General features: G+C 37.0%; 1 protein-coding gene and 1 long non-coding RNA gene across 2 annotated transcripts in view; one reads left to right on the top strand and one right to left on the bottom strand.

Annotated features, from left to right (window-relative positions):
• The window catches only part of LOC148969403 (uncharacterized), a 232,314-nt gene that overhangs the window by 42,585 nt on the left and 175,748 nt on the right, over positions 1-13,981 (top strand). The window lies entirely within an intron of this gene.
• gfra2b (GDNF family receptor alpha 2b) overlaps positions 9,960-13,981 on the bottom strand; it is a 49,998-nt gene continuing 45,976 nt past the window's right edge. The window contains exons 8-9 of the mRNA XM_039677833.2: positions 11,728-11,778; positions 9,960-11,367 (exon numbers count right to left, since the gene is read on the bottom strand). Of these exons, the coding sequence (XP_039533767.1) occupies positions 11,215-11,367; positions 11,728-11,778 (204 nt within the window). The 3' untranslated portion in view covers positions 9,960-11,214. The remainder of the gene's footprint in view (positions 11,368-11,727; positions 11,779-13,981) is intronic.

The following is a 13,981-nucleotide window of genomic DNA, read 5'->3' as shown; positions in this document are numbered from 1 at the left end:
AATTGAGGTAATGTCTGGATAAAAGATAAGAATGATGGCAGATGACCAATGTGATCCACAGCTTAGTACATTACAATAAACTATAGTAGAGTTCTTTGCATGGTTTTTGTATTTCTGAGCACTGTATTGGTTAAATATCTGAGTTGGCAAGTTATTGATTTGAACCTTAGATGGGTTGATCCACAAGCTGTTACATTTGTGCAAAACATTTAATACCAGATTGCTCTTGTAGTAGGTGTACTGTAAGGTGCTTTGTAGTTCCCAGCATGCACTGGGACATGCATATTTAATATGTTTTTTATTTTACTTTTTTAATTGTCTCATTTATTTAAAACTCGTTGTTTTGTGATTTCAGGAAGCGTTTGTTTCTCTACTCAAAATCTTACCATTGCTATGATATTTCACAAGTGTTTTTGTCTCATGAGTGTTCATGTAGCCCAATATTCATGTGATTTTTGTCAATCAAATGGCTTCGTTTCCAAAATATGGTCCTGCATGAAATGGAAAACGATCTGAAGCACATAATATTGAAAAATGTAGATGACTCTTTTAAGGTTAATACTACTTAAATAAAATCTACTGTATTATTGATTAAGTCATTGCACAGACTGAATCAGATATCACCCCCTATATAGTGGACGTTGTTGAGTGCATTCATTCAATCCCACAATACAACGAAATAACAAGTGTACAACCAATGTACACTCAACGGCTGTCCGAATTTGCTCACTTCTTTTTATTCACTCCTTCAAGTGAACGGTATTAGTGGACTTACATTGGGAATAGTGATTGAGCTTTTAAAGGGATAGTTCACTTTGAAATGAAGTTTTTGTATGTTTTAGCTTACCTCAAGGGCCGTCAGATCACTTGGACATGGCTGTAGTTACAAGAGGTAAAAATATAAATACTGTTTTTTTTCCTCACACAAACTGCTCGTTTCGTGTCTTATGCCATCAATGTGTACTTACATTTACAAGTCATTAAATCATGTTTAATTTGCACTTGGACTGATAGACACGAACGGTTTGACCTAAAAATATCAAAATTGAAACTACTGTGGAAACAAACACCTACATCTTGAGCTAAACTAAAACATACCAAAAATGTATTTCAAAGTGAACTATCCCTTTAAGGGGGCAATTTCCGATTCAGCCACAGTGTTAGTATTTTCTGTTTACTATGCCAGACTGGTAGATGTGAAAGTCATCGAGGACTTTTACTGTCACCTAGTGGTGTGGATGTCTACAGTTTTTGATGCAATTAATATTTGCAGTCAGCCATGATTTGTTCAATTGTGTATGTGTCGTGATCTCAACAAGGCGGCCCTCGTGAGATGACCTACCCCTTGTAAAATGAAGCTTTAATATGGCTATAGTTTTATGACTGGTGTTCAAAAGTGGACCTACTCTTAATTTCATTGTTGGTCTTTGTCACCACCTGTCACTCAATTGGCCACTCCCTTAATTATACAGAACTTTAAGGCTTAATATAATTTAAACAGATGAGTTGTAAAAAACAAAAACAAACAAAAAAACACCCCTCTCACAGTTTAGCTATAAATTAGCTATCGAGACCAAAACCATTTTTTGTACCAGGCTGTAAAAAAAATAATGCTGCTTAATTGGGCTTATTAAAGGTGGGATCAGTAATCTTTTGTCCATTACCAAAATACTGTGCACTTAATAAAAAGTGCACTTTAAAATTTATGAATAACTTCCTGTATGAACATCCGACTACACCTAACTTTTTTCCCCACTATTTCAGTGTTAATCCTAATAAACTCAACATGTTCTAGCAGCACTGTATCTGAGCAAGGACCCTTTTGGTAATGGCTGCTTTTGAGCACACAAAAGTTCACTGACTGACATCTGAGATGAACTCCAATTTAGGATTATTTTGTCCCAGCATCAGTGTTGAAATGACAAAACCTTTTTTTTCTGCAGGATGAGCCAGGCCAAGAATGATCTTGTTCTTATGCGTACTTTGTAAATTATTCATCTCGACTCTGCATCATTCACATTCATGGCTGCTGATTGCTCTAAATGCTTTAGCCCTGGGGGCTGAACAGTCCCCTGACTGCTCACATTAATAAAAGCTAATTAATGGAAGGGTTAGGAGAGCAGTATGGGAGTAATGAATGATGGTTAAAGCTCTGATCAAATACTCTGCCATTAATTGGCTTTACAAAGTCACCCTCCACGATCACAGTATCTGCCATGTCATTTACTCTGTGCTGAACACATTACAGACTAGAAGCATAATGAGAGAGAGCAATATTTATGCATTTTTCTCTTTTGTATGAAAAACATAAAAAAAAGAATGCATATATTATAGTGGTTAATTTATTGAAAGGGTTTAAATCATGGTTTCGGACCAGATCCAGCCCGTATGGGCCATGTGGAATCCACTGGCATGTGGGCCTTTTCTGGGGCAGCATATGTTGCTGTATGGGTTTGAAACGCCTTTGTTTAATTTTAAGTTCTGCAAACATTTTCCTCTTTTGTTTTTTATCTGCCATCGCTCTTTTTGTAGTTGTTCGGCTAATGTCTGCTATGTGCACTGAGCGCTCTCTCCTCCCCATTATAAGTAGACAAACCCCTTACAGCTGATTTGTAAACTTGACTTGGCCAAAGCAGCAAAGACAACTCTGTGTTATAAATACAGTATGTTAGATCAATAACTTCTGCGACTAAAGATTGCTTTATCAATAATTGTCCTAATCAGTTTCATCATCTCAGCATCCCGGATATCTTAGAAGAACTCGATATTGTGACAGAAACCTTTAACTCTCTCTTTTCCAGGACTTTAGATGCAGTTGCTCCGTTGCGCTTAAAGAAAATAGTCCAACGCCGTGGTACAGCGAGCACAGCCAGGTCCTTGAGAGAACAGCCAGAAAAATGGAGTGTAGCTGAAAGAAAATTAAACTTGAGGTATTTCGGATTTCATGGAAGGAGAGCTCGATTGCTTACAGAGAGGCCTTAATCTGCTTATTCTTCAACCCTATTTGAAGAAAATAAACATAAGCCTTGGTATTTATTTGAAACAGTGGCTAAACTAACGAAAATGAAAGCTTCAAGCCCAGAAGTGTCCAAGAAACACAGCAGTAATGACTTTATAACCTTCTTCACTTATAAGATTGATAAAATCAGGGACAAAATTATTACTGTGCAACCATCTACTACAGTGTCACATCAGGCAGTGCATTGTAGTCTCCCTGAGGAAAAATTTGGTTCATTTGTTGCTATAGGAGAGGAAGAATTCTGCAAACTCGTTAATTCATCTAAATCAACAACTTGTATGTTAGACCCTATACCGACTAAGCTATTGTAAGAGATGCTTCCAGATGTCATAGATCCTATTCTCAATATAATTAATTTGTCAGTGTCTCTAGGATATGTGCCAAAAACCTTTAAGCTGGCTATGATACAACCACTTGTTTAAAAAACACAACTTGATCATACAAAATTATTTAATTATAGGCCTTGAATCTGCCTTTTCTGTCAGGATTTAGACAGTACCATAGTACTGAGACAGCTCTCATTAGAGTCAAAAATGATTTGCTCTTATCATCTTAGAAAACTATGTTCCGTCTACCAACTGGAATTGCATTTGCATGGTTTAAATCATACTTATCTGACCATTATCAGTTTGTAGCATTAAATGAAGAGATGTCTTACCGATCACAAGTTCAGTATGGCGTACCACAAGGCTCAGTACTAGGACCGCTGCTGTTCACTCTGTACATGTTACCATTAGGAGATATCATTTGGAAACATGGAATTAGCTTAAACATTAGTAATATGCCGATGATACTCAGCTGTTTATTTCTTCAAAACCAATTCACCAACGAAACTTACCAATTCACAAAATTAACGGAATACATAGCTGATGTAAAAAAATGGGATGACTAGTAATTTCCTACTACTAAATTCTGAAAAAAAAACAGAGATTCTAATTATTATTATCTACTGGGTGGTTGCCCTGCACGCTTAATAAACAAACTACATCTAGTTCAAAAAGCAGCAGCTTGAGTTCTACTAGAAGCAGGAAATATGACCATATTAGCCTGGTCCTGTCAACACTGCATTGGCTGCCTATTAAACATTGCATACATTTATTTTAAACTATTGCTGATTACTTACAAAGCACTAAAGTTTTTAGCTCCTCAGTACTTGAGCAAGTTCTTAACACATTATAGCCCTTCACGCCTATTGCAATCTCGAAATTCCAGCCAGTTGATAATAGAATATCAAAATCGCCTGCTGGCTGCAGATCCTTTTCCTATTTAGTACCAAAACTCTGGAACAATCTTCCTAATCTTTCCGGCAAGAGACATACTCTGTCAGTTCTAAAACTATTTGGCCTGGAATTCACATAGCACACTATAGACTTCAATAATTCTCTATTAGACTTTATAGTTTAGATCAGCCAGAACCAGAAACTCGTCCCGTAAATCGTGATGTACTTGGTACATCATAAGACGGATGGCGTCTACGCTAATATTAGTCTCTCTGTTTATCCCGAGGGACCCTCTAGTGCCAGCCTCATTTGCCCTGTAAAGGCCTCATCGACGCGTCAGCCATCGGCACTGATCCTCAACAACTCGTCTCCATACCAGCGTGATTACTTCGACTTCCAACCAGATGGAAATGGATTAATACTCTAAATGTTCCGATCCAATTTGACTTGTAACGCTGCCCGGATCATACACTGTTCCTTCGTTGGCCCTCCGACTGAGTCTGGTTTCTCCCAAGGTTTTTTTTTTTTCTCCATTTGAGTACATTTGAACATTTGAAATGGAGAAGAGCGCGCGCCTTCAGAGAGCGAACCGAAATCAGATTAACATTTTCATGGATTAACGTTAATAACTTTAATTCTGATCTGTACCTCATACACAACTACTATAATACTGCCAGAGGACTGCGATGTGAACGACTTTTGGTAATGTTATAACGTTATCAAAAGTCGTTAACGAGGATTAGAGGCTCAAAATATATTTTAATGCTAAAACTCATTTACCTACACATCTCTGTCCATTATGTTTGATCTTTTTTATATGCTGTATAAAATGAATATGTTTAGGTTTTGGGAGTAGGATTAAGGGATCTTGTTACATTTATCTTTAAAAGTGAAAGTATACAGATATCGTTATATGAAATATACGTAAATAGTTAACGCTTTGTAGCTGTAAAAACTGTAGCTGTTTAAATGTTGCAAATACGTCCATATTATACGTTTTAGCATCTATCCAAACGTACAAAAACGTACGTTTTATATCTTTGAAAATAACGTATTAATACCTACATATTAACAATGAGACATATTAGGTTAAGGACCAACGTAATAGCACTGCTTATATGTTGGCATGTAACGTAATTGCGATTTGCTAAATAGTTTCCTCAGAACGTATTTCGTGTGATACAGGGTTGAGCCTACCGTAAGGTCCTCTTTCTTGTCTCATTTTCTCAACATCCATTTAGCACTAAAGAGCCTAATGACTCAGCATAACCTTTTAGACATTTTCACAGTGAGAAATCAAGTCTGCAACACCTAAAAATGTGTTTCAGTGTAGCTTAAGTGTTTGTCATACCCTCTTATTCACTATGACGTGTATACAATCTCTAATGACCAATCAGAGCATAGCTGTTATACTGCCAATGCTTCACGTGGGTCAAGACACATATATCATGTTTTAATCAGTCTCAGTTCATGGGGATTCAGCTTTTTATCAGCTTTTATGGGTAAATCAAACCTTTTATGCCCAAGTCGGTCCTTTTGTAGTCTTTCAGTCGATACTTCCTCTTGTGAAGATTGCTGTGAAGCACCTGTTGCCGCTAGTCAAAGGTTGAGACCCTTTTTTTTTTCTATGAGGTCTTTCTTGACATTTCCATCTCCACTATAAAACGTTGTCGTGCCACGATGATAATTACTGCCGTCATCCCCGAAGGCCCCTTTGGTCTTCCAATGCACTACTAGAAATGAGCTTTTACTGACCTGTCAGAGCAATGTGCATATCTTTGTCATGCAGACAGCATATCTCTATCATGGACTATTTTAATGTTTTCCCACCCACCTGCAAAGATAATGTTTGTTCTAGTGCTTGTGTACGTTGTCCTTCCCTTGGGATGACAAACCTGTCAGCTGGTGATTTGATTTTCTACATTTGCTGCTCTTTTGCCTATTCTGGTCCACTCATTTCAGCCTGCTGGAGCTCAATATTTCTGTCAAAAGCCCATCTGCCCACTGAGCTGGGTAATTTCCAACCTATTGAGTTCTTCCTCAATGTCACCTTTTTGTATCAGCTTTATTAGCCGCATACATGTTTCTCGTCTCCATAATAGAGCACCTAATATAATATTGTTCAAGAATTCAGCACTCAGGGACTCCAATTTAAAAGTGACAGAAATGTTCACACAGTTATTTAAATGGGGTGCTTTCATTGAAATATGCCGCAATTTTGACCAAAAGCCAGAGTACAGCTCTGCCACACTAACTAAAATATGTTCTAAGAAAGTTTTGCTAACGTTCACTTCTTTATAATGTTTTATAAATGTTATGTGAATGTTAACAAAACGTTCCATTTTATCATTCTGCAAACATTGTAGTAACATTTATTTTTTAATGTTCTTGAACATATCAAAAATGTTATCTTAACCTAGCCAGCACATTAGCCAAAGTTCTGAGAATGTTTCCTGTCAGCTGGGTATAGTGAGATGCCTCACTGCCTAAACATTTTACAAGGCAGCATCGTATATTTATGATGGATCAACTCAAAATCAGATTCCAAAATGTAAAATGTTTTGAACATTTTTCCCCAGAGCTGCCCGTGTCAGTAGCCTCAAAATCTGGCAGTATAGGTGACACCATACAGTATCTTGGCCTCATGCAGTGTATATTCTCTAATCAGCCACTTTTGTCTATCCGAACTGCCTTAGGTTTTCAGGATGGTGCTACTGCATGGATTAGACAATTAATATAATCCCTGTGTTCTAGTTGCTTAGCAATGAGGCAAACTTGAGTTTTCCCTTACTACAGTGTGTAATAATTTAGCATCGCTAAACATATTTAGATATATGGGAAATCGCAATGGAAGACGATTTCGATATATCTAAATATGTTTAGTGACAAGTAAAACTTCCAAAATCTCTGTGTTTTTCAGAAAACAAAGACACCTCCATCTTGGATGCCCTTGAGGTTAGCTAAAACGTATCAACAAATAATTTCAAAGTGAACTAAAAATGAAAAATAAAAAAAAATTATAAAGTTTTACTGGCATAAGGATCTAGTTCTAAACTCCCCTTGTAGTTGAACAGCAGATGTGGGCCTATAGAACATATTAATTAGCTGTCATGTTTTGAGACAAATTAGTGAAGAGAGGTAAACGTGATGGCTGGATGATGGAGGAAGTGGAGCAGATGGGAACTCACTGATGAAGGACATTAAGATGGCAAACAGGAAATAGATAAATATATGCAGCATCTTGGGTATATATTTTAATTAAGTTGGTGGATATGCAGTCCTGGGGACTGGGCTGGTAACTTGAAATGTCAAAATCGTTGCTCTCGAACAAGACATTTAACCCCCATTCAACCCCAGAAGGACTGTCTCAATAATTATTCATTGTTACATTCTCAATGAAGACATGTTGTTCAACTGACAGTGTGAGCATTTGCAAGAATTTTTCTGTCACTTTGGCGAAAAGTGTAAGCTAAATGACAAATTAGAAAGATAAAATGCATTAATGATCTTAGAGAAGAAAAATACCCCATTTTGCTCCAGCAGCAGATAAGCCAAAGCATCATACAATAATAAAAGCAGCTGAATTGCTACTCCTGGCAAGGACTTTGGCAGCAAACATCTCGCAGGGACAACACCCATGTGTTTATGTGTTGATTTTCATTCATAACTGCCAGGGATTATCATCAGACCTTGAGCAGATTTCTGGGGGGCTGTTTTTTTTTTCTTTTCTTTTTTTAAAATGTATTTATTTATTTTTTTAGTACAGCTGTTTTTACAGAGCGACAGTCTTAACAAAAAAAAAAAAAAAAACATTTAAAGTGAATGTCAAATGCAACCCATTTTGCCACATTAATGTCATGTATTTTAAAGTAAAACTGGATGTTAAGAGGGGGAAAAGGCTGGCTAGGACTTGTTTGGATTGTGAAAAGTAAGCATTACATACCAGAATTGAGCCAGAATGAATGCAAGTTTGCTATGGGTTAAAATGGTCAACACAATCTCATTTATTTTCTCCTTAAAGGAATTGATTTTTAACAAGAATGGTTAAATACAAACCTACTGTAAGCTACAAGGTTGTTAATCAATGATATGGTTTTGTTGAAGCCATCAGCATGCATTATTATAACTTTATTATTATTTTTAACAGTGAAATTCCTGGTTCAAATGTACATTACCTATGATTCAGCAGCAAAATGGGATTTAAGTTATTTTCCTTAAAGCAAACCTTTGTCTTTTTTGATTCAAATCAAAGTTTGTTGTGATTCACCTTATAGCTGGTTTGGTTCATGATATTTAAAGTTGTAGTATGTAATATTGGCACTCAAAATTCAAAGTATTGGAGAGAGTAGTTTCCCCCACCCCCTCTTCCTCAGATTCGGCGGGATTGCAACAGGAATGAATGCAATTGACAATGAAAAGTGAATAGCCATACACCGAAAGTTGATCAGCTAATTTGAAACATTTTTAATGTTTTTATTGCAAAGGCTTTTTAGGAAAGATAGAATCCACGATCCCTGACTCAGTTCGTTTTCTGGCTTCCGTGGCTGAAATACGCTGTATTTTCCACCAACTGTCAATCTGTGGTGTCGAAATATTATTGGTTGAATTGACAGTGGGCTGGATCATACATACCAAAACAAAAACAGACATTTCGACATGGAATGCACATTTAAAAGTAGAATTATTTAGTGTCCTAAATCTTGGCAAATATATAATTTTTATGCTTTATTAGGACATCCTTAAAAATATTCTTGTTTGCCGTAACCCGACCGATCCTGTCAAATTAGGACCAACCGAATTATTATATTTTTCCCTTTTTAGTCTGACCAACTTTCACACCGTTTTTTTTTTTTTTTTTTTTTACTCTTCAAACAACTAATACAAATGCAATAAAAAAATATAAATTATATTATAGTAAGTATTGTGAATATAAATTGCGTAGGCTACGTTCTTTCTTTCTTTCTTTCTTTCTTTCTTTCTTCACATAATCTACCCGAGAGAGGCAGCGAGAGGAGGCTTATATAAAGAGCTGAATTACCTCTGTTCCAAGATGCTTTTTCCAGCATCCCTCCTCAACTCCAACTCCTTATTCTCAATTATTCCTATCCCAGCCAGGGATTGGGGGGAGAGTGCTCTGGGTTCAGGCCAAATTCCAAGCTCGGAGCCCTCTTCTCGGACAGCACGCCAAATACACATTTTGTACTAAATTAGATTATATAAAAGTTTCAGACGAAAAGTAAGTTGGTTGTATTTTTTTTTTCTCTTAGAATAATGTTAAACAGCCCATTCTCACCCCCAAGGCGTCACTTAACTGAACTGCCTTGGGAAGCATTTGGACATGCTTCAATATCTGACGCTTTAGGCGCCCTTTAGCGTCAGTTAGATGACGCCCTAGGATCGCGTGTACCCTACCCCCACCCCACACCTAAACCTAACCGCGTCCTCTAACTGACGCTTTCCTTTAGCGTCAGTTAGATGACGCCGTAGGATCGTGTCATGTAAGTGACGCTAAAGGGCGCCTAAAACGTCAAATATTGAAGCATGGTCAAAGGTGACGCCTTTGGGTGAGAATGCGTTGTGTTAAACGGGGTCAATTTTCATTTCATGTTGACTTTAAATATGTAATTTTAGGTTAAACTAAGCTTTTCAAAAGTTATTCCAAGATAATCACTCTGACCTAACGTAGTTTTGAAATAAATGGTGCAGTCATGACTCTTCGAGACATTACTAGGATGTTTTTATTCAGATTTAAACAAATATTTCTGACACATTCTTGAGCCTTCATCTTGCCTCAATTTTAAAACATCACAAATAAACCAAGACGTTTTTGAGTCATAGGAGCTGCTATTTTTGAACGTCTAAAATCATCTCAGTCGGACGGCGCCAAATCTGCAAGTGGTATGGTCTGAAACCATTACATAAGAGAGAGGAACAGAGCAAAGACAAAAAAGTAAGGCCACACGATAGATTGCACACTATAAAATACACCAACAATTGTCCCTCTCCGCAAATGGATCTTTTGTTCCACTCTCCCTGGAGCACTTTTCTTTGAATATAATCCAAGTCTTTTGGCAAGAAAGAAATGATTACACATAATAACAGCCTAAGACTAACATCATTGGCACTGACGGCTCTCCATGGTGATGCGTTTCACGTGGCTCTCCACTTTTTTTCCGTGTTCCCCGCGTCTCTCGGCTTTCCAGCACATGCTAAAGGTTCTTTAGAGATAAAACAGGAAAAAGCTTGACATTTTCTCAAATAATCTCATATACTTACAAACATCATTATACACATTTTACACAGGGCAGTATGGACCAAGTCTTGCCAAATTGTTTGTTCCAATCGTGTCGCTGATGAATCTTTGTAGTTCGTTGGAAACAAATTTGAGAAATTAAAAAGAGCACAAATTGAGATTTCATCAATATGCTGTATATATTTTTTTTCTTTGAACAAAAGAAACATTTACATAAAATTATTTGGTAATGATCAAGGCAGTGAGCAATATTGTACTGATGTATGCAGGGGATAGCAAATAGTGATGTTTTTTATCATGGTTACTTTATATCTCTAGGTAAATATACAGAGAGAGTCATCAATGGGTCACATGATCGCCTGGCTGCGTTTTACAGCATATCCTCAATCATCTGTCCATTATAATATGAGAGAACATCGTGGGCTACTTTTCTCCTGGCAAGAGAAGAAGATTATAGAAATTCTCTGTGTTCCTTCTCAACAACGCTGGTGGTTCCTCCCTTTCTCTTGGACGGGGCAGTGGTATTTCTAGTCTTTTTGAAGCTCCCTTTAAGGATTTGTTGTTTTTTGTTTCGACTGGTTTTTTAAATGATGGCGTGTGATACACACATACACACACACTAAGAGAGAGAGAGAAAGATCAATGTCAGTTTAGAGAAGTTCTTTGATTGAGGTCAGAAGAATCCTTCAGATGCTTCCTGGTGTTGTAGAGTCAGGTTGTGTTTACAGAACCTGATTGACCAGTGCAAAGGCCAGTGTCAGTGTGGCGGCAGAAACACTGATTGAAGTCACAGATGAATGTCTGGCTCTGTTGTTGTCAGCCTGGTGAGAGCCCACCGAGTCAATAGATCCCTCCATATTGGGGTTCACCACATTCTGTAGAAATATTACAAGCTTTTTTTGGTTATATGCTTTGTTCAAGTATTCAGATTACGGTTAATTCCTGTACTCAGTTACATTAAAAATGTAACTTAAGATGTATTTCTATAAAAGCATAGAGGAGGCATTCAGAAATATGCAGGTATTTAAACTTTATTCATTTTAACTTAATTATTTATAAAGTGACAATGACTTGCTGTTGTTTTCCTGAATGAATTGACATCCTGCAGCATGATGCCATTAAAGTTATGCCATATTTAGTTAAAGAGATATTACAAGACTAGATGCTGGAAAGTTTCCCCAAAATACGTAGGTAAGAACAAAGTAGGAACGACAAAATTATTTCTTATTTCTTACCTCGTCAGCACAATCAAAACTGTCAGAAGGAGAGCATTTCTGCTCACTGTCCTGTGAAAATAGAAATAATTAATATTCTTAGGACTGCATCCACAACCTCAATACAATACTGGTCAGTGATGATTGTGTCTGGCTGCCCAACATCCATCATTCTATCATGAACCAACGTAATTACCCACTGTAAGCTGTAGTTGAACAGTGTAATAGGGATGTTAAAGGGATAGTTCACCCAAAAATGAAAATTCTGTCAGTATTTAATCACACTCATGTGAACACGAATTAAGATACTTTTGATGAAATAAGTATTCACGTCTCATCGCTTGATAAACTTAAGATTGAGCCACTGTAGTCACTTGGACTATTTTAACAATGTCTTTAATAACTTTTTGAGGCCGGCAAATTTCAATCCCTCAAGAAGCCTATGGACTAATATGGAGGAGTGAGCTCTCAGATTTCATCAAAAATATCTTAATTGGTGTTCTGAAGATGAACGAAATTCTTATTGGGTTGGAACAACATGAGGGTGAGTAAATACTGACAGAATTTTTGGGTGAACTATCCCTTTAAAGTAAATAGTAAATTTTTGGATGTTATAATACTTCTATCCTAGCTTAATAGAGAGAGACTGTGAGTAAGCTATTTGATTCCCCTGAAAAGTAAACACTGTGGCACTGTGAAATCATAATGTGTTTGTTTGAGCATCTCAACAAGCCCAATAGAACAACACCATCTCAACCAATAACGCGAGTTACAGGTGGGACGATCTGTTTGGTTGACCAATGACAGATGGGGGTGCAGACATTTCAAACATTTCTTTTAAATATTCAGAAATCAGTTCATTGAAGATGGGAATTATGTGACCAATCTTGTTAAAAGGATTCACTTTGTAAGTGTCACTTCTGTGCGAAATGTCATTCATATCAAGGTGTTTTTAGCAGGTGGGTTTTTTGACAAGCCATGAAGCAGAACCAATGCATTGGATATTGGAAACAGTCGTGCACTTAACATGTTCAAGTGCTTCTTAACTAGTCATAGTTTACAACCCTTACAGAAAAAACACGTGAATTTCACGTTTTCCACATGTGACCACATATGAACAACATGTCATCACATGTGAACTACATTTCACCACATGTGAGTAATGTTCGACCACATGTGAACATAATGGAGCACGTGGCACATGTGGAAAACATGTTACTATAGGTAATAATGTGGAGCTCATGTGAAATATATTTGCACGTTTTAACATGTGAATTATGTTACCACGTCACTGTACATTTTTAGCTTCAATAGCCTTATTCACACAAAATGCATTGAACATAAAGCTTAAAATGCATGTGGCCCACATATGCCAACTTATGTGAAAATATATTCATTAAAATATAAAAATATATATATGACTTTTTTTTTCATCACAAACTAATATCATGAAACAAAATGCAAATTCAACCATTATGGAAATAGAAATGTGTTTTCCCTTTGTTTTTATGAAAAGCTGTAATACACAAATAATCAGAGGCTTGACATTCTTGCATATTCAATCAACACATTCCAAACTCGCACGTTTTACTAAAAACAAAAGTTCAACATACTTGTAAATGCGTCAAGTAATCGAGCAGATACGAGCACCAATGTCAGATACCACTTTTTACAGATTGACTGTTGCCTCCTATGACAATTGCCAGAGACATAAATTAAGAGTTATTTCCTGTGTGACTACATGATATTTCTGTCTGTGGAGTTTTCATAATTTGTTTCAGCATGGATGAGAGAGTACAGTCATTTTCTTCAGTACCCAGAGGCTTATAACTGAATCCTTAGGACTTAGGACAGAACTGCAAGGCAGGATATGATGGAAGTGGTCACACAAAGCCATATCTCTATAATGCAGCCCCTTTCAAACTTGGATTAGCAGACAAATTAGTGTTTATGATGACATCACTCATTTGCATTGGGTTACATACTGTAGCTTCCTGTATGCATGCAAAATCATTTTAACATCCTTTAGGTTAATGCGACAATCAACATAACATCTAGAGGAGAGAGAAGGGTAAAATGGGATATGGACCTGACGTGGGCCAGATTCAAACCTTAATCTTACATCTGAGCATCAAGGCTCAATATTTCATGAGCATGTGCATTAACCAGTATGCCATGGCAGACAACTTTCTCCAGGAATTACAGACCTCGTTGGTGTGGACAGCCATGCTGAATGGGACTGCATGAGCGGACGAATGCTCTTAGTTTATGAATT

Source organism: Pimephales promelas, chromosome 23 (genome assembly GCF_988280905.1).
Source record: "Pimephales promelas chromosome 23, fPimPro1.hap1.1, whole genome shotgun sequence".
NCBI classification, from domain to species: domain Eukaryota; kingdom Metazoa; phylum Chordata; class Actinopteri; order Cypriniformes; family Leuciscidae; genus Pimephales; species Pimephales promelas.
The sequence above is the reverse complement of the archived record's forward strand: the minus strand, read 5'-3'. Positions and strand labels throughout refer to the sequence as shown.